The sequence below is a fragment of the Pinus tabuliformis genome, chromosome 4_2 (assembly GCF_031772625.1).
Source record: "Pinus tabuliformis cultivar Carrire ecotype Pingquan chromosome 4_2, CPIR1, whole genome shotgun sequence".
NCBI lineage: Eukaryota > Viridiplantae > Streptophyta > Pinopsida > Pinales > Pinaceae > Pinus > Pinus tabuliformis.
This window is the reverse complement of record NC_142304.1, coordinates 707,614,191-707,635,284: the sequence shown is the minus strand read 5'-3', so window position 1 is coordinate 707,635,284 and position 21,094 is coordinate 707,614,191. Positions and strand designations below refer to the sequence as shown.

General features: G+C 35.7%; 1 protein-coding gene across 3 annotated transcripts; it reads right to left on the bottom strand.

Annotated features, from left to right (window-relative positions):
• Nucleotides 1-13,463: 13,463 nt before the first annotated feature.
• On the bottom strand, nucleotides 13,464-19,795 carry LOC149171455 (BTB/POZ domain-containing protein At1g67900-like). Of its 3 annotated transcripts, none has more exons than XM_089424088.1 (5): nucleotides 19,487-19,795; nucleotides 17,649-17,815; nucleotides 16,802-16,871; nucleotides 15,387-16,673; nucleotides 13,464-14,285 (listed from the first exon to the last, which is right to left on the bottom strand). In XM_089424088.1, the coding sequence occupies exons 2-5, from the start codon at nucleotides 17,705-17,707 to the stop codon at nucleotides 13,803-13,805; spliced, it is 1,899 nt and encodes a 632-aa protein (XP_089280214.1). In that variant the 5' UTR covers nucleotides 17,708-17,815; nucleotides 19,487-19,795; the 3' UTR covers nucleotides 13,464-13,802. The 3 variants fall into 3 exon arrangements, with proteins under 3 accessions (XP_089280214.1, XP_089280216.1, XP_089280215.1); XM_089424090.1 differs by lacking the exon at nucleotides 19,487-19,795 and adding an exon at nucleotides 19,254-19,386; XM_089424089.1 differs by lacking the exon at nucleotides 19,487-19,795 and having other exon boundaries at nucleotides 17,649-17,847.
• Nucleotides 19,796-21,094: the final 1,299 nt, after the last annotated feature.

Below are 21,094 nucleotides of genomic sequence, written 5' to 3'. Positions count from 1 at the left end.
CTCAATGTGAGCCACCATGGACTTATCCTTTCCGCCAACTTCCGACAATCAACCCTTAGCTATGCCTCCTAGATTTTCGGCCACACCACATTCATAAATGTCTATGAGTTGGCAACCCCTTAACTGGCCAGTCTATCCACCACTACATTCGTTCTCCTTCAAACCAAGCTAAATTCCACAGTTATCAGAGTGGCTAAGTGTCGTTGAATGTGTTTTGTTAATTTTTCTAGATGTTAGTGTCTTGTTACCTTGCTTAACTTTGAGCGACATTGCAACCTCCTTTCCACTTGGATGGTGATAGTAGAGTCTCCCTCAGCAGTAACATTGATCATTCTTTCTCATACCAAAATTTCCATCCCTTGTTCCAGGGCATGGAATTCAGCTGCATTGTTAAAACCATGGCCCAAGTTGATGAAGTATACCCTACAAATTTTCCCTGTCCAATCTAGTATAACTCCTCCATCACCTGCTTTCTCATGGTTTCCTTTTGAGGCCCCATCAAAATTCAGCTTGAATAAGCTCTGAGGGAGAGGAATCTAGATTGGTGAACGCAGAGGGATTCGAGGTTCCCTAGCTCAAGTAAATTTTAATCCAGGATTGTCCATTTTAAGTAATTTAAGGATTCGAGCCTCCTGTGGTGATGACTGCTTATCAAAAACCTTGACTCCTCTACTGATAATTATTTCCTTCAGTTGGTGCTTAATTAATTCAACCAAACATTTTGTTGGAATCTTCTTATTCTAGAAAAATCATCAGTTCCTTTCCTTCCATACAATCCAGACAATAAATCTCGGGACCAAGAACTAGGTGAAATTTACCACTTCATTCCTTATGTAGTTCTCCCTCCATTTCTTCATAGTATCCTATATATTATCCTTGATTCTATCATTTTTCCTTAAAATATATGTCAGCCAATCCCATATGATAGAAGTATAATTGCGGGTATTTAGTAAATGATTAAGGTTTTCCTCTTCCTTTTCATAGAGACAACACCATGAGGCCCCTATAAAACCTCTCTTTAATATATTTTCCTAAGTCAACACTTCTTCTGTAAAAACAACCACAAGAAAGTTTTGATTTTGGGCCATTGAAGCAATGACCATAGTCTCACCCATATTGAATCAGATGTCTCTCCTTGGTGACCTTCAATATAAGTTCTAGCTTCTTTGAGATTAAATTCTCCGCCTTGTTTTCCCCCACCTCAATTGGTCTTGGCCCTCAGTATAGCGAATTCTTCTCTTATTTAATTCCTCTACTATTTCTTCAAACACCTCTTCATTTTGACAAGACTACATGAAAATATTGAGGTTCCATCTTCTCCATTTTTTCCCTCAGTCACATGTTCCTGGAACTGGTGCAATTTTATTCGGTCCTGACTCTCTGTCATCATTTGAATTGGGTTTCATGCTTCCTTTCTTAAATTAGGTTGTTGTTGCCATGTGTCTTCCCAAAAAAAAGATGATATTCCATTTTTTATCCCCCAGAAACAGTGTTTTCGTATTACCTCCTGGTTACCCTAAGCCAAATTCCATATCGCCAAGCCTTTAATTATTCCTGAAATATAGGCAAGGTCTTGCAGAATCCAGTTGTGGGCATATTTCACTCTCCATAGTTGGTCCCATGGTGAAGAAACACCCTTTAACCAGTGCCACCAAAGTTTATCTTCGCTCATTTTATTAACAATCTTTGGATCTTGTAAGCCTAAACCCCTAGACATTTTGGTTTACATATTGTATTCCAGGCAACTAACGCCCATTTCCTCTTATCCTCTGCTCCTCTCCAAAAGAAATTACTTTGAATTTCTCTAATATTTTGTAGAACACCTTTGGGGGTTGGGAGTGTTGATAACATGTACCTCGGAATTGCTTGCAGAACAACTTTAGTCAAAACTAGCCTCCCAGCTAGGTTTAAGGCTCTAAAGATCCATCACTTGACTCTATCTTCCAGGATTGATACAATCTTCTCCCAATTGGATTTCTTCGAAGCTTGAATATTTAGAGGGATTCCCAGATATTTGGAAGGAAGACTTTTCCTTATGAAGCCTAGGATAGTTGTCAAATTCCCCTGTATAGAAATACGCATATTAAAAAAGAAAATCATGGATTTGGAATGATTTATCTCCATACCTGAAGCTGCAACAAAATTATTCAGGATAAATTTGAAATATCGAGCCTCCTTCAGGGATACCATGTAACATGGTATCATCTACAAATTGTTGATGTGTAGTTTCCGGACACCCCTCGTGCGATTGAAGGCCCTTGATTTCCCCTTCCATGGAAGCAACATAAATTGCTCTTCCCATACCTTCCATCATTATGAAAAACAAAAAAGGTGACATAGGGTATCCCTGGCAAATTCCTCTGGAAGGGAAGAAAGGTTTTGTAGGAGCTCCATTTAGCATAATCAAAAAGCTAGGAGAGGTGACCAAGGGCATGATCCAGTTGATCCATCTATTATAATAGTAAAAAAGGCCCTTAGAACTGCTTCCATGTATTCCCAACTAACCTTACATACGCCTTTGAAAGGTCAAGTTAAATTTTCATTCCTACCTTCCCCGAGCTCTTTAAAGAATGTGCTATCTCATGGGCATGGATAACATTGTCTAAAATTTTCCTACCTTCCACAAATTCTAAATATTCTCCTAAGATCAAAATAGGAAGCACCACTTTAATACAGTTAGTGTTATGAAACCAGCTCACAAAAAGATAGAAAAGATAGTTGAACGCCTTAGAAATAAGCCTCTTTGAGGGGGCAACCTCTTTTACATAACACAAATGAACAATTCTTGGATGATACAAATGACAATACCTCCTTTCTATATATAGGAGTCTAAGGGGTCATAATATAATCAGAGCCGACATAACAATAATAATGTAAGGGCACAATAATAACAATATGGGGACTACATGGGCACACCAATATAATAAGAGGGTTGTACTAATAATAATAAGGGGTTACACTAGTAGTATAGGGACCTAAAATGCCCCTCTCCTTCAAAAAGTGTTGTCCTCAATGCTTGAGTAGTTCTTGATGCTTCTGTATAAAATTATTTTCCTCCCATCTGGAATCTTCAGCGGGTAAGTTCTTCCACTTTATGAGATACTCTGAAATTGATCGATTTTGTAGCTGTCGGTTTCTTGTTTCTGTGACTGCTCCAGGTTCCAATATGATTTTTCGTTCATCATCAAGTTCTGGCAATATTGTTTGAACTGGGATCTTCTGCAACTTTTGAATGAGTGGCCACACTTCTTTGTCCTTCTTCCATTCATCTCTTGCTTTGTTTATCCAATCTGGTTGGATAATAGAAATAGCACAAAACAATGCTTCCACATCCTCATAATTTCATAATTTCTTGAGAGTGCATCTGCAACAACATTTTTCTTCCATTTTTTGTAGATGATTTCAAAGTCATAACCCAACATATTTGTGACCCATTTTTTTGTTCTTCTAAAGATAATCTTTGTTCTAAAAAGTATTTAAGACTATCATGATCCATTTTTACCTTGAAGTGTCTTCCCATTAGGTAAGGTCGCCATTTCTTAAGTGCATGTAATATTGCCAACATTTCCTTCTCATGAATAGCTTGCTTGAGATGTAGCTGTAAAAATACCCAATCGCCTACATCAAAACTTATTTCACTGCAATGTTGATATGTTTGTTGTTTCATTCGATTCTGCACAAAAGTGGCGTTATCCTTTAAAAGTTGGAGAACTTGTTGTTGATGCTCGATGTGATCTTTCACTACTTGAATCTTTTTCTTCTTGATATGTCCTTCTACCTTGAGAGTTTGAGGAGTGGTAATTTCTTCCAATGCATTACAAGATATGGTTGGATTCATTTCTTGATGCTTGATGTGATATTTCACTTCTTGAACATTTTTCTTCTTGGTATGTCCTTCTATCTTGATAGTTTGAGGAGTGGTAATTCGAGCCAATGCATCACAAGATATGGTCGGATTCCTTTCTTCTTTCTCGATGTGATCTTTCACTTCTTGAACATTTTTCTTCTTGATATTTCCTTCTATCTTGAGAGTTTGAGGAGTGGTAATTCTTGCCAACTCTTTACAAGATATGGTCGGATTCATTTCTTCTTTCTCTGAGGTTGGTTCTTGGTGTATATCCTCTTCTTTTGATGTTTCTTGATCCTTTTCTTCCTCCTCTTCACAATCAATGTAAAATAATTTCTTCTCATCACACTTATGACCTTTAATGTATTTGTTATCACAATTGTAACAAAGTCCTTTTTCTCTTTTTTCTTCCAATTTTTGTCATGTAAACCTTGTAGGTTGTGGAAGGCTAGGAGAAAAAACACTTCCATAATTATAGTCGTGAGTGGTGGGATTCCTTGTTTCCATAATTTCACTTTCAATTTTTCTTGCCAACCTGAATGCCTTCTCCAATGAATTAGGTTCCCAAAGACGAACCTCATGTTGAATGTTATCCTTTAAAGTCCTTATGAAGACATCAATCCTTTGCTTCTCTAGAATATCATTTACCCTTATATTCAATGTTTGAAAGTCCTCAATTTGCTCTTCCATTGAACCCTTTTGTTCGAGATTTATCAATTGGCTAAAGAAGGTGTTACTCTTTGTATCCTCATAATGTGCTATCATTTCTTCCGTGAAAATTGACCAAGTAACAAGTGTTTTATGAGAACAAAGCCCTTTATACCATACAAATTGATTTGGTTGTAAATATAAAGATGAAATATGTACCTTTTGTAAAAGTTGAACCTCATGTAAATCAAAATATTGCTCCATCTGTAGTATCCAATTTACCGGATCCTTGCCATCAAACTTCCTCATATCGCCTTTTCTTGATTTTAGGAGCTCGATCTTGAAATGATTATAACTCTGTAATTTCAGATCCTCCAGTTCTGAAATCACGACTTACAGTAACCCTCTGTGTCCTCTTTCCAATGCCACCAGTATGATCGAAATTGGATTTTCCAAGAAAGCGTTATGCACAATCTCCCAAGATAACCGGATTATATACATTTTCATAAGAGCGAACTTGTATTAAGTGCCAAGTGTCACTATTTCGACCTTCGGATTTGAAAAATATAAAAAGAAAACTGCAGTGTGTCCTCTTTTTGTAACTTCTTACAAAATTTCAATCTGATGCTCAGAGAGAAAGTTATGATGATTTTCCCAAGGTCACTTGTTTAAGATGTAATTCAGGAGTCTACAAAAACCCTAACTTCCTCAAATCATATATCCTAAACTATAGCAAGACAAGATCTAAAATTTGGATCAAAGGTTCAACGTGATTTCCTCACAAATGGGTTTTTTTGTTAGCATCTGAAACATTGCAGAAAAAAATTTATAACAAAAATTCCACGATGGCATGTTTGGAGCAGCGAAACCCTAGAATCCAAAGCTCTAATACCAAATGTTATGAAACCAGCTCACAAAAAGATAGAAAAGATATATGAACGCCTTATAAATAAGCCTCTTCAAGGGGGAAACCTATTTTACATTACACAAATGAACAACTATTGGATGATACAAAGACAAGACCTCCTTTCTATATATAGGAGTCTAAGGGATCATAATATAATCAGAGCCGACATAACAATAATAATGTAAGGGCACAATAATAACAATAGTGGGCTTCTATGGGGCACAATAACAACAATATGGGGACTACATGGGCACACCAATATAATAAGGGGGTTGTACTAATAATAATAAGGGGTTACACTAGTAGTATAGGGACCTAACAGTTGGTTGTCACTTTTGGTATGATCTTACAAATAACATTGCAAAGGGCTATCGGTCAAAATTTATGAGGAGTACTTTCCCTTTCCTCTTTCGGGAAGAGAGTAATAAACATGGAGTTTAGAGATTTCGAGAACGTGGATGAGTCTTGGGAATCTACCACCACCTCGAAAACATTTGTTTTAACTACTTCCCAACAGGCTTTGAAGAAATCTATGGTGAAGCCACTTGGGCCTAGAGCCTTCCCATTAGCCATCTCATGGACTACATGGGCAACTTCTTCCATGGAGATGGGTTTATTTAGATTTCTATTATGCTCCTCTGCTATCAATCTTGGGATATGCTTAACAATCTTCTTAATGGTTTATGATCTATCAAGCAGGGGCTCCTCCGTAATCTTCTGAAATTGTTGAACCAACACTTTCTCAATGTCTCGATGTGCTTCATAACACTGTCTAGTTCCATCCTTGATCCCGAGAATTATATTTGAATTTTTATGCTCTATGGAAGATATATGAAAGAATGTAGTATTATTTTCTCCTTCCTAGAGCCATTGGACCCTCGATTTTTGTTTCCATAAGATTTCCTCCTGTAAGCATCTTTCCTCCCATTTTTTTAGTAGCTTCCTTTCCTCAATCCTTCTCACCTATCTGTACCCTTCTACTATTAACACTTTTTGTAATTCCTCCATTTTTATTTCCAAATCTCTTTTTTCCTAGAAGATGTTACCAAACTTTGTTTTATTCCAATGCCTTAGTTTGGATTTAATATATCTCAACTTGGCCTGCAGTTTGCACATTTGAGAGCCCTATATTGGGAGAGGATCTTCCCACCATTTCTTTATATTCTCCATAAATGAGGGGTGATTTATCCAGAATGCCTCAAATATGAACGATTTAGTTTTAGGGGTTCCCAGCATTGCAATCGCTAACACCATTGTCCAATGATTTGATCCCCCATAGGGGAGAATGTTTTCCTCTATATCCAGCCCTTGCAACAACAAATCCTCAGATATTAGGAATCTATCCAATTGAGAGCCTACTTGATGTTGTCCTCCTCGCTTGTTACTGTAGGTAAAGATTCCATTATGTGTCTTCATATCTATCAGATTTTCTTCTTCAACGAACCTCTTAAAGGTCAATGAGTTTGTCGATTCATCTTTGACCTCTTTTATTTTCTGCCAAAGAAGTGATCATGTTGAAATCTCCACCTATAATCCATGGGAGATTATGCTTTCTTCCTCTAAAATCCTTCAGAGCTTGGATGAAACCTAATTTATCGTCAATCCTCTGTGGCCCGCAGACATTTGTGAAAAGAATAGACCTATGGCTCCTATATCTACATTTCCATAAAGAGGAAAATATGAGTGGCTTTCGCATCTACTAGATTCATTACCTGTGGGTTCCACCAGGTAACCAGTCCTCCTGTAGTACCTTGGGCTTCCACATCTAAATATGTAAACCCTCGTCCTAATTTCCTACCCACTTCTTTAATCTTCTTTGTTGAGCATTTTGTTTCTTGCAAGAACATTATATCTAGATTTTCCATTTTAATCTTCTTTCTCAAAATCTTTGTTTTCTAAGGTTATTTAGGCCTCTTGCATTCCAAGTTATAACTTTCAGTTTTTAACTGAGAAGACTAGGGGGCGAGCTTAAAGCTCTCATCTTACCTAAGTTTATTAACATTGCTCCAAATTCCTTCAGGTCCACACTATTCGACTTCCTTCCTCGTTTCCTTCATGTTTTATTTAGTATTAAGAGGGTTTGGGATTTCATGGCCTTGACTCCCATATCCCCAATTTCCCCATGAGATTGTTTCTGCCCATGAAGCTTTGCATCTTTTCGCATTAGGTAGAAGTATTGGATATGGTCCACTTGTTCAACTGGGATTGCCTCCAAACCCCTTTTCCTCCATTGTTCTACCATATTTTGTAGGTCGTTCCCTTCCCTTTCCACTATATCTTGAAGATCAGGGTCCAATGTGCCTACCTCACTTGGGGCCATTTCTGAATCCCCTTCAAATTCTTTCCACAGATCAGGTATGCCCATGCTCTTAACAGGGTATTCTCATCATTCCTTCCTCTTTTTCCTCTTCCTGATTCTCGATTTTATCTTCCTCGATTTAGTTATCCTCAAGTGTCTGCTCTGAAAGAACTCTGAAACTATTCTTCGATGTTTCTCTCCCTCCTTGATTTCATTGTTGTTTTCTCCTGTTTCCACGTCCTTTTGGGTTTGGCCTCACAAAACCTTTAGTGTCTTTTTGCTCTTGTTCCTTGCTGTGATCCTCATATTTGTTCAGAGGACAGTCCCTAATTAGGTGCTCGTGCTCATGGCAATGTCTACACATAAAGGGAATTTGTTCATAATCAATCGACCGCATCAAGATTTCATCTCGAAATTCCAATTTAATCACTTCTGGTAATGTTCCAAACACATCCATCTCCACTCAAATATTTGCATATGAGGTGTATCTTCCCTGCAGAGTCGCATCTGAGATCTTCATGAACTTCCCCAAGGTATTGCCTATAAGCTTCAGGGTCGATGGAAGCCAATAATCTAGGGGTAAGGAATACACCTGATCCATACTGAAACATTGGTAAATATCTCTCTCGGGAGTAAAATTCTCTTTCCACGACCGCATGTATAATCCCACAGAGTCAAAGAAATATGGTCCTCCATCGAACACTCGGTATTTGTCCTATAGATTAGCAAATACCATTGTAAAAAAACCTTTTGACTCTAGGTGCAGCTCAATATCACCATGTGGCTTTCAATGATGCTTGATCTAGTCACATAAAGCTTTCTTTGTGGGGCATAAGCCCATGAACTTGCAGATGATCGCATACGCACGCATGCGCTCCCTGAAAGCCTAGGTTTAGGGATCTGTGATTAATGTTGTTGGGATTACTGTTGTTTTGGGCTTGCATGGTCCATTCCCATTGTTGGGCCGTTAATATGTCATTATTATTATCACTTTTTAACACCTATTTCATCCATTTCTACTCTTCTTTATCATGTCATTTATCATGGTTTATCATATAATTCCATCTTATAATTATTTATGCTCTTATGAATAAATATTATTTTTTCTCCTTTATTTTTAATAAATTGATTAGTATACATGATTTTACCAATGATGGTTTATTAATAAATTTGTTGTAACATCACTCACTATTTTAGCCTCCAAGATATTTTCCATATTGCATATTTGATCTTCAGCTTATCATTAAATGTGCCAACTCAGAAATTCGTTGGAATAAGAAGTGACAGTTTTGCATTGGACGTTTTGGGCAAATGGAAAAGAATCTGGAAAATCCGAAACATGGGTTTTGTTCAAAACGGACCAAATTAGTTTTGCAATAAGCATTTTTCCCAAATTCGGTCCGTACTAAGAGAAATGGAAGGTTCTCTGAAGACGTTTTTCTCAGATTCGTTGTTGTGGCCGTTTTCCAAATTATCTCAGCTGCAACACCAAATTCGACCTGTTCCTGTTGAATGCTGATGGGAAGATATTTTAGATATGATCTTGTTTATCAATTTGTTGAGAACAATCCAATTTTGTAATGGGAATCATATTGTAATCATCACAGTTGTAACTTCTTTTTTCTCTCTATGTATTTAAATCAGAACAGAGATCAGAAGAAGGGGGAATTAGATGGATTATTAGATTAGAGATAGATAGGATAGGATAGGAGGAAAGGGGGACTGTTGTATTACCATTGTAATTCTCAATTACAAACTTTTGTTGTAGAGCGCAAATACGTTGTAATGATTTCACAGTTTGATGATTAATAAATAAAAGAGTTGTTGTTCCTCTCCATTCTCTGAAGTAACTAAGCGGTGTACGCTGGCAGCTAGGGCCCGGCTTCCGGTGGAACTCACTGCTTCATCTGTATTATATGATTTCAATTATCGCAAGTGTGCTAGTGTGATCATATTACTGCCTTCTGTTATTTTATCACTTTGCTATTCATTGGTTCTTTGTGTGATAGAATAACTTTGTTTTATATTTAATTTACATAATTGTTTCTTGATTAGTTTCCTTTCATTTCAAATTGAGTTTCATTGATACATCTCTTGCTCGGTGTAATCAACTGTAATGAGCTATAACTATTGTTGTTAAGAACTCTCAGATTGATGCCATCGTTATTTTACATTCGAATGAACATGATTTAATTTCTATCAGTTTCTAAGGGAAGAGTTATTATTACTGCACTCTTAACTGATAGCGTTGTTATATAGATTGCATTGCTGTTACTTAGATTACTGCAGGATTTGAGTTCCTTAAAGGATTGGACTTTCTTTTAATTGCAATTAGAATTTATTTGTTGCATCCATTTATTCTTGTATTTGAGAGCATTGTACTGCAATTTAGAAACATTACTCTTGAGTAAATAGCCGCCACAAACTGTGTACACTCTTGAAATAGAAAATCTTGCCCGGATTGATAACTAATGTGAAGATAATTAGGAGTTAAAAAGACACCTTTTATCACTCAACAACTATTAGCCCCCTTTGACTTTTATTGTTGATCTGATGGGTCCCTTGTTGTACCTATGTCCTTATATCTTTTCTAACCATTCACACCTTGACTTCTTATCCCACCTGCTCCCTGACTCGTGCTTGTTGATCCCTCTACTGAAATTTTAAAACTTTCTTTGAATCCTTCCTTGTCAACTACAACGTTTCTTTAGGAGGGAGTCTCGCTCCCTCACCCTCTGGAAACCATTCGAACCAGGATCTGTTTGCAAGTATTCTATAAACCCTAGCTTTCTCCTATCGCTTTCAACTATCCTTGACTCATAATTATGAAACGTATTTTTCAATCTATTTTATTTAATTCGAAAAGTATTAATATAAGGTAATATGTATCTCTTAATTTATTTTTTTAATTCAAGAAATATTAATATAAAGTAATATGTAAAGATTATTATAATTACATGTTAAATAAAAAAAAATTAATAAAATATACTATTAGATCAATTACAAAATAATAAATGGAATTTGTGATAATTTAATGTCTTTTTATTAATAAAATTATAAACTATATTTTCTATATAAAATTAATAATATACATTAGAAATTAAAATAAATTAAAATAATGATAATTCATATTATTAATAACCATGATATTTATATAATTAATGAAGATATAAAAACATACCACATGCTATATAATTAATTAATTATAATCCATACTATGTATTAAAAAACAAATTATAAAAATTATAAAACATGTTCAAAAATAAATGTAACATATATGTATTATCAATTTTTTAATAAACTATATATATGAATGAGTATAGATTTATTTTAACTTCATATGTATTAAGGGTTGAGAGGAATCAAATATCTGGGAGCACAATTTTTTATTTTATTTTTTATATAAAAAATAAATTTACATCTTACAAATGTAAATTTACATCTCAGCGATATAATTCCTTAGAAATTATTAAATCCACAGTTAAAATAGATATAGGTTGATATACCATGATGTCTAATCAAGTTCCAGTTTACAATCTCACACTCCAATTCCTTCATCGCTTATTATTAAGCTATTAATAAATTTCAATTATGTATTTTAACATACATCTTTACATTTACAAAAAGCATAATGAGTGTTATTTTCCATTTTTCTAAATTTTAAATTCAGATATTTAAACAATTTGTGTATCTTAAAATTAAACTATTTTAAGATTTAGTAAATATGTATTTTAAAATTAAAATTTAATTTCATAATAAAATAATTCATAAATTTGAATAGTAAACTTTCATTTTGTGTTTTTTAAACATAAAAATTATATTTGAAATCTTCAAAATTAATTGTGATATATTTTAAATAAGTTTCATTATACTATTCATAGTTACAAAATTGATTTTAAAATGTTCTACAATTTAATTTATCTATAATTTATATATTTCAATATTTTATTTACAAACAACTCCATCTACCTTTATAATAATATTTTGATGCATAGGATGAATATAAAAGTTATTTTGCTTCCCATTCTATTTAACATTGCCTAAAAATAATGTTGCTATTCAACATACTCATCTATCCAAAAAAAATATATTAAAAAATGGCCATAAATATAGAATTGTTTACATAATAGCTATGTCACAAGGTTCGTCGAACTTTAACTTTGAGGTTCGAATTTTGGCGAACCTCATAAATGTTTTGAGGTTCAACAAACCTCTTCGAACCTCTTAGCCAATAACCAATTCCATAGATCAAAACTCATAACTTCATGTCACAACTCAAGCTTGTATTTTATCCTTGCAGTTTCCAAGTTTGTGATAGCATAATTTATGTTTATTGATGTTGATTTGTTACTATTTTATACTATAATTCATTTTAAATTAATATATGTTTATATATATAGACAAACCTAATAGTGAACCTCATCAAAAAATTTGAACTCAAACCGAATCCAATCATTGTCGAACCCGAACTCGAACCCGAACCATGTGACATTGTGACAATAAGTTCCAAGATTACTTTTTGCACATGAGATAGATACTAAACAACAAAGTTGCATATTACATTTATATAATTATGTCAAACAAAATTAAGAAGCAAAAACCCTAAAATATAAGAATCTTAGTGTGATTAGAGATAACTGAAAAGGCTGCAGTACATGAATCTGAGCTAGCTATCCCAAAAAAAAAACAAATGGAGAGCCTTGCCGAGATCATAACCTTTCACTCATTACTCTGATTTGGGTCTTATTTAGCTGGTTGGAAAGATGATTAACAATGAATCAGCCCCTTGGGTCTCAGAAGGATGTAGAGTTAGATTCCTATCGATCTAATTCCAAAGTTTAATTTTGTTTACATGATTATTATATATAGCATATATATTCAGATTCTAAAATTGCGATAGAGGAGCTTTTGTACTGACTCAAGTCTCGAGACAAGAAACAGTCCAAGCTTTTGGCTGAGATTAGGGAGGGACTGTTGTATCTGAATCTTCTACATGTAGCTGAGAATTCCATCTTTGATTGTTAGAGTAGGGACTTGATCTTTTCATGATCTGTACAAGTTCAAGACCTACCCACAATAGAAAGTGATCTGTACCTTGGTTAGCAGAATGTTGGATAGAATGGATAAATCTGAACCCCATATTCACTAAATGTCTCGCAAAGTATGAGCTAATTGTTTAATGTTTATCTGTTTAGATGTGTTTATGGGTTACAATTTTGTTGGCCAATATCGCATAATCACTTCTTCTGTTTTCACAAACAAATATTAACCAGTCAAAGATGAAATCATTTCAAACTTACAAAGTAGATCTTGGAAAATTTTGTTGTTAGCGTCACCTGGATTCTCTTTCTTCTTCACCATTTCCTGCAAGTTAATATTTACAGACTGTATAAGGTAGTCAAAACAATTAGTTTTGAAGGTTAGTTTAATTAGTTAATTTTTTTTCGTTAAAACATTTTTGCTGTTGATACTATTGAGAGTTCAAGAGTTTAATTCTCTGGACATTCTCAGCTCCATGGTTGAGTCAGCAGGAAATGATCCTTTTGGTAGATTTGTCTGGTACAAATATTCAATATTCAATGAATATAACGGTCAATGATTTTCAAAGTCCCTGAAACAAAAAAAAAGCATTTAAAACTTTATTAAACATTTCACAGTTTTATGTGCACAGATTTGCTTGTTATATTTCTCATCTCAGAATTCCTCTGATGCTTGGCCTATTGAGACACAAGTAATGCTTCAACAAGTCAGGGAGCTTCTGGTTACCCCTGATCTGACTCCATTTATATAAAATGGTAAACAAAAACTTTACAGATATGAATAAGTCTGAATCTTTTCATCTGATTTGCTCTGGGTACAACAAACTCCTGCAATATGCAGTAATTGGGCATCATGCCTTTCAATTCATAACTTTTAGCAAAATGAAATACAACAACATCCAGAAAAAAGAATAGCTCATTTTCTCTAAGACAAAGGATGTAAAATACAAAGGAATTCACAACAACTCTTGAATGCCTCAACGGCACCACACCACCTTAATTCCTCAGAAACTTGCCAGACCTATTGTTTGCCAACGCACCAACTTTCTACAAAATCTTCGGTCAGAGTTTCTCATTCCCGCTCTTGTTGCTTGACCATAGTTTACTGAAAAAGTTCTTAGATTTAGGAGGAATATTGCATATGTTCTTCAACTTCAAGCTCCTTGAACCTCCCTGCTGTGTTTCAGGGAACTCGTTGTCTGTCTCTGCTAGCCGCATCTTCAAGGTCATTGCATCTCCTCCTTTTGAGGACTTGACGTGATGGTTCACTGCATCCCATCCATTGTCAAATGTGCTTGACTCTGGAATCACTTGCGAATCCTCCTCATGACTTGACAGCAATGCTTTTATGTTGTTCGGTAACTCATTTACTAGACCACCAGACATGGCAGCTCTTGCCTGCTCAACAAAGAGTACCTGTACTACCAGCCGAAGAGGCAAGAGTTCATTCTGAGCAGCATGCATACAAGACTCCATTGATAACTTCTTGCAATCTAGAAGGCGACATATACTTTTTCTCTCGCTTTTACTAAGCTCAGGGTGCTCCTGCAAAATATTGTCCACGTCCAAATTTAAACAAACTAACAATTGCATCCAAAGATAAGGTAAATAGTAGAATGACTAGAGAGGCAGAAGAGTAAGAGTTCATTAGAATTTGGGAAATTAAGAGTTGACTAGAACTTGAGAAAAATTGGCACTTCGATCCAGAAAACTTCTTTTAAAAATAATAGTCAGTTTTATTAATATGAAAGTGGATTTTCTCTGCGTCTTTCAGAAACAAACAACTAAGTCTGACTCTTAAGACTCCAGTGTCACATATGACTTGGAATTTGAGTCATAGTCACAAGTTCTATCATATATGAGTTGGGGCAAACTTGACACTCTGAACCTAGTTTTGAAATTTGAGCAATTTGTTGGGTGGGTATTATCCATTTCTGAGAAATGTTATCATTGGGTCGTATAGTTTGTTTGGGATGGATGAAATCGTGAAATGGTTATATAGACCATCTAGAATTATGATGGAACATTCAGTACAATTCATTTCATGATTCCACCCATGTTCATCACAATCCAAACAATTCGTACTTACTAATGATAACAATTCTGAGAAGTGAATAATGCTAGCCCAAAATCAAAATGATACACTTATGTTTGGGTGCATGAACTATTAGAGTAGATTTTATCAATGAATGCCATGTATTTTCAGATGGATATATTTGACAGCCCGTTTTTTTACAGTAATTTCTGCAAGTTGGAGGAACTGACCATATTCGGTTTTTCAAAGAGCAGAGGTAAAACTCAGGACTTACACTATGAATAGTTTGTAATTTGCATCCTACGGTCATTTCAAACTGGTACCCACACATAATTAAATTCAGGTAAACTTGGAACTATGTTATTTCGATATCGCACAGAACTCTGTTAGAGAATGGATAAAGTCAGACTGAAACAAGCAAAGATTTTCATTTCCTAGAGCCTCGTGATCTACTTTTAAGAAATCTTGTTACCTTTGCTTTAAGAGTTCTAATATAATTTACTTTGATTCATTCTATGTCAGACAATGCAAACCAACTCTTAGACTTCTACAAATGTCATCCAAATTCCTGCTTTGAAAATAATATTTCCGGTGGCAGTTTGTTATGGTACCTTAAGGTATATATCAATCGCTCTGTACAAATCATCATGAACTGGGCGTGCGAAATCGGGTATAGCTTCTGCAAGAGTGGTGAATCTTGAAATTGATAGATTTGCATCTCGAGCAATCTCTGCCAAATATGCATCAATCAGCTTTGCAACTTTAAGCTTTGAGCTGTGTGCTGCAGAAGATGATCTTCTGCTCTCTACAAAGTCCAGGTTTTCTGCTGACCGTGTTCTTCTCTTTTCATGTTTATGTCTTTGCTGGAATGGGCTTGTTGGAGGACTCTGAGATTGCATCATGAAGTGCTCTAGTATTGTCTGCACTAGATCAACATCATATAAAGTTTCATTGGCATAAGAAAGGGAGGGGATAAGGAGGTCATTCACGGAGGCTTCCTCTAACTGTAGTCCAACTCTTCTAGCAAGTTCTGTCTTGGATGAAGGTGAAACACCTAAAATGGTTGCTGCCTTGAGCAACTTCAATAAAAACCGACACGAGGTTGAACCCTTCTCTGGTGGCAACAAAGACACAATTGACTCCAAAAGTAGCCTATGTTTTGTAGTAATCTCTGCATATTTATCATTGGAATCGTTCCTTGCATTTCCTTTTCCCTTTTCTGCCTTGGATTTTTCCTTGGACATACCTCGCAACCAACGGGAAGCGTACACTCGCAATGCTTCTCCAATCAGAACAGAAGAAACCTTGCCAGTTGATTTGATGGCCAACATAACTCTCCAATACAAATCTATTTTTAGCTCAGCAATATCTTCCACCCACCAGTCTTTTGGAACAGAGTAGTATCTCCGGCTATGAAGTTCATTCAATGAAGGACTTGAACCACTCTCCGATGTCTTATAATCCTTTTGGCCTCTATTGTAGCTGTAAGACCAGTTTACCTTTGACGGATCCACCATTGCTTTGCTTGCAATTGCGTCAATGCATCGGTTGACAATTCCGAGATCTTCAGACCAAGGCAAGAGAGCTTTGGTTGTCTGCAATGTGATGATTGAATCCTTCCAACCATGAAGGATGCATGAGTTGAAGAAGATCTCAAGCTTGTATATAAGGTTTCCCTTCTCCATTGCCTCGGTCATTTGAAGATATTCTGCAGCACTTCGGACAACAACCAAATTGAAGGCACCAACAGTGACAGTAATGCCATAGCAAAACTTGGCACAGAACTCAAATGCCTCTAAACCCCCCGGAAAATCGTGGAGCTTAATTATATCATTCTCGGAATCACAAGACTCTGCAGCTAACCTCTGTAATAGGCCGCACTTAGAAAGCAGAGGAAACTGTAAACATAAACGCGGCATTTTGCGTCAGATAAGTTGCAATTTGTAATTTTGTACAAATAGCTACAATCATGCCAATTACAGAACTAGCAAAAAATATAGAGTGAAGTGAAAGATGATGTGCTTACCTTGTGTAAAAGATACTTCGCACCATTTACTTGTATAATGAAATCACTAGATACTTCTGTAGAGACTGACCTGTTTCACAAAAGACAAAACTCAGCATCAGCATCAATTACCGGACCTTTCAGGTGGACCTCAAATACTGTCATGCAATAACGAAGTAGAACCTAAATTCTGTCAGTTTTTCAGGGAGCGTCATAATCATTTATTATATTTTGGTTAAATATCATAGATAGATATAACAATAGTATTAGTTTAAGGGTTTGCTTAATTAGTTGTCATCAATGTCTTGGGTATTTCGTTTGTTCAATATTAACAGATTGATGTTACAGATCCCCTATTTGAAACACACTAATCTACACCAATAAACCTACTAAAAACGCCTCCAATATAAATTTAAAAAAAACAACAACAACAACAAACGGTTTTCTTTTAACCATCTTAATGTTGATGAATCGCATTTAAAGAGAATCCAGGGTAAAAGCAACACTGATAGATACAAAATGATAACATGTTAACCGAGTACCTAGAATCATGTGAAGCACAGATATTCCTAACTCTTATGTTATTTCAATAATTAATAGTTCAGCGAGGGCCATTTCGCCATATCGTAATAGGTGACAGGTTGTGTATGAGGTATTTTTTCCAAATTGGCAGTTTTGATTAAGGTTGAAATCAAGTTTGAGAAATATCCTACAGATATCTACGGGTGCTCCAAGAATCTTTTTGTTCAAGTTAATCTGCTTTAGCTAATTTATTGTAATTGGATACATGAGAGCAGCCTGTTTGAAATGGCTCTACGACTAATCTCTGAGAAAGGAAAAAATATATAGAGCTTTTAGGTAGGGTTACCTGGCAGCTTCTTCGGTGTAGAAGGTGTCTGGTTTTGCTCCCAATTTCATAAACTTCATTGTTGGCTGTATTTGACCTGATTGCAACTAGTGTCATTAGGATCACCTGATAAGTGGGGTCTCCAGCTTCTTTGAAAAATATCTGTTTAGGTAAGTCTCAATACATCCCTGCCAATCACAAGAGAAGTTTTCAAGTTTGAGTGTAGCAAAAAGAAAAATCAAGGAGTAGAAACAACGAAGTCAAAAGAATCGTAATTATTTGTTCAAAAAGAAAGGCAATGGAAAACTCGAAATTTTGCAAATCGATCCAATGCAGCAAACACAGTCCATTTAATACAAGGATATGAACACCCCTGGGATAGAAAAACATATGGAAAGTACATTATTGAATAAAGACGCTAAAGAAGACAGTAACAGTATCTTTTATGTTAAAGACTCAGAACCTGAAACGGTCTTTAAAAATGTTTCAGAAACAACAATTTAATATACAGAGATATGTTGATAAGAAACCAGGATTTAATATGCTAGTTGTGAAATCTGAGCTGAAATGCATCAAAACGCTATATTTGAAATCTCAAAGTTCTCAGTGAACGAAACGGAGTCGAAAAGCAATACTTTAAATCCCGGAGAACAGTGAAAATTAATGCAAGACGAGTGTCGTTAAATAAGAAATGAAAACCATACAGAGCTGTAGGGCTCTCAGGCGCCAGAATCAAGAAAACGATCAAACCAAAGTATTTTCGGGCGCTTAACAGCAAATATGTAAACAGCATGAAATGGAAGACTTGCACATGAAAATAAAAATCAGCACATTCAGGCTTCTTCAAACCCGAAAACAATGCATTAAAAGCACACAAAAATGTACAGAAGTAGGAAAGTCAAATAAATGCGAAGCGCGTCAATAATGGTGCAATAAAGAAAACTTCATAAAATAAGAGGCGTTTTCTGAAAAACGCGAACTCATCGAAAGTTGCGTGTATGAGTGAATGGCATTCCTTGCATCGATGTTAAATCGTGAAACAAAACCGAGGAAAACTTCGGAAATTGAGAGATGAATCAAATGCATCCGTTTAAGGCATGAAAATATCGAGAAATGGGAAAGACCCGATCAAAAGTGGAAAAAAAAATAGAAACGCGCCACAGAAATAAAAGGGCTTGAAAGATATCGGCACTGCATTTTTAAAAGAATACCTGGACAGCTGAGAAATCATCGGTTTAGTAAGGATCTTATAGTACCAGGAAATCTTAGTTAAAAAATTTGCATCGCATCAAAATAATATGTTTATATTAAATAAAGTTGCAAACATCCTCCATTTGCAGTCTACAAATGTGGAATGTATCCTATCAGGACTAGACTGTATGGAAAACAACAATAATTTCAGTAATCCTTAAAGAAAAAAGCAGCACAGCTTCCGATAGTGCAAGATATCAGAAAAACGGGTCAAAACTAATGATCGTTCGCAATCCTCAAAACATATAGAAAAAACATCAATGTACAGTGCAAAGTATTTCTAAATTAGCCACTCCAATTGACAGAAACGCGAAATAGGGTAAAAGGCATCCATTTACAGTCTAACAAAATGGATATAACATTGATCGTGGTCACCTGTTAAAAAAAACGCAATCCAGCAAAGATCGACGGGCATCCATTTAAAGTGCAAGAAAAAACGGAAAAACCGGTCGAAAACATCCATTAAAATCGTCGAAACCAGTGTAAAGTGGCGAAATCCTTAAAATGGATAGAAAGCAACTCCATTGAACAGAACAAAAAGAAAAAAACAGAGGAAAAAGGACAAATAAAAATGGAAAGGAACCACGAAACGGAAATAAAAGGCATACCTTCAAGTCAGGACGAACAAAGACCGTCACTCTATCGTCCTCAGAGTCTCACTCGATCGAGAGCAGACGAAGAAACAAAAATCGACACAAGGATCGCTTCATATTCCAGGCCCGACACCGCCTTCCTGCAGCGTACAATACCAGAGCTGCTCCCAAATTAGTGAAATCGCCGTCCTCCACAAAACCGCTAGTGGTATTCTGGCTTGCATTTGGTGCCCATTACATGCCGCGCTGCCAATAGCAAATGCGGGATCCTTTCCCGCCGCCGACCACGTCAGACATGGCTGTACAAGAAAACCGCTTTTCCTGCTAAATAAGACCGTGGTTTCGCAGTGCGGGAAAGGCAAGGTCGATCCTCGTGTGCTTATCATTAACGAAATTACCCTGTTCCAGGGGTCCGGTGTTTTTTCAGGCATGATTTTAGCATAATCCGACTGCTGAAGTGTTAACCAATGCAAAATTGCAATTTTATCAATTTAAACTTAGTATCATGCATGTTAACATTTATTGTGATATTGTAGATTTTGGGAATATGTTGGAATCTAACTAAGGAAAAGAGGTCAAATAATTGATCTTCAAAATGTCAATTGGATTTTAGAATATATTCGAATTTACATAATATCTCTTTTAAAATGATGTTAAAATTTGCCAATAATGTTTAAATTTGCTTTTTTGTTGAGTAATCTCAAAATTTTGTGTTTCACTTTGTGAGGGGAGTTTTGTCCATGAAACTTAACTTTTATTGTTTTGGTCAATTTTAAGATAACATAGATTGTTAGTTTTCCAAAAAGATATCAAAACACATGGATGTAGGACTCAAGGCTTGCCGGAAATGGAGTAATCTAAGCACCCCATATCAAATGCCTTCACGAATTGTAAAAATTTGCAGTGATCAATAGTATAAAGTCTCAATTATGGGATTAATATGGGATTAACCGTGGGTCTTCTCCCCACCCATGAGGTGTAAATCAATGGGTTTGTGTGGATTTTAATGCCCATTAGGTCTTAAGTTTAAATCTCAAGGGAAGGGGTTGATGCTGGAAGCCAACTATGGCAGAGAAAAATTGTTCCACGGAGCATCCAGGTCTGACTAATCCTTATACAATCTTGGTGATAATAGTCACAATTGGGCAAATCATTCTTCCATCCAACATGTGCATTGGCTCCAGCCTAAGCTGAACTTGGATCTGAAAATTAAAAAGAGTAATAACCAAGATGTTCCTAGTAAACATGACTTCATTGGAGGTAGCCTTGGTGATGACCACAAGGGTAACCAACTTTCCTATTGGTACTATTTACATTGAAACCACCTCTTGGTACTATAGTAACAGTCTAACACTGCGTCTAATTAGTTAAGAGCTCATCTTCCTCAGACATAAAGAAACGGGTAGCATCCCAACACTAATAGTCATATGGTAGAAGTGAAAAACTCCACCCATACGAACCACTAGTGGTTAATTTTAGGTGGCATGGTTTTCCTTGAATAACAGTGATAAGTCAATATGCATTAATGGATACTAGTGATTAATGGATGTGCTCATTGTCAGTTGATCACTGAGTTATGATAGGATCTGCTACCTTGTAACAAAGAAGAAAAAGAAAGTTTGT

Excerpts from the sequence above, each read along its gene's own strand:
- LOC149171455 (XM_089424088.1), bottom strand. The coding sequence starts at position 17,707 with ATGAAGTTTATGAAATTGGGAGCAAAACCAGACACCTTCTACACCGAA. Across the intron at positions 16,872-17,648 it reads TACACCGAAGAAGCTGCCAG|GTCAGTCTCTACAGAAGTAT; the intron begins GTAACCCTACCT and ends TTTGTGAAACAG. Across the intron at positions 16,674-16,801 it reads CGAAGTATCTTTTACACAAG|TTTCCTCTGCTTTCTAAGTG; the intron begins GTAAGCACATCA and ends TTATGTTTACAG.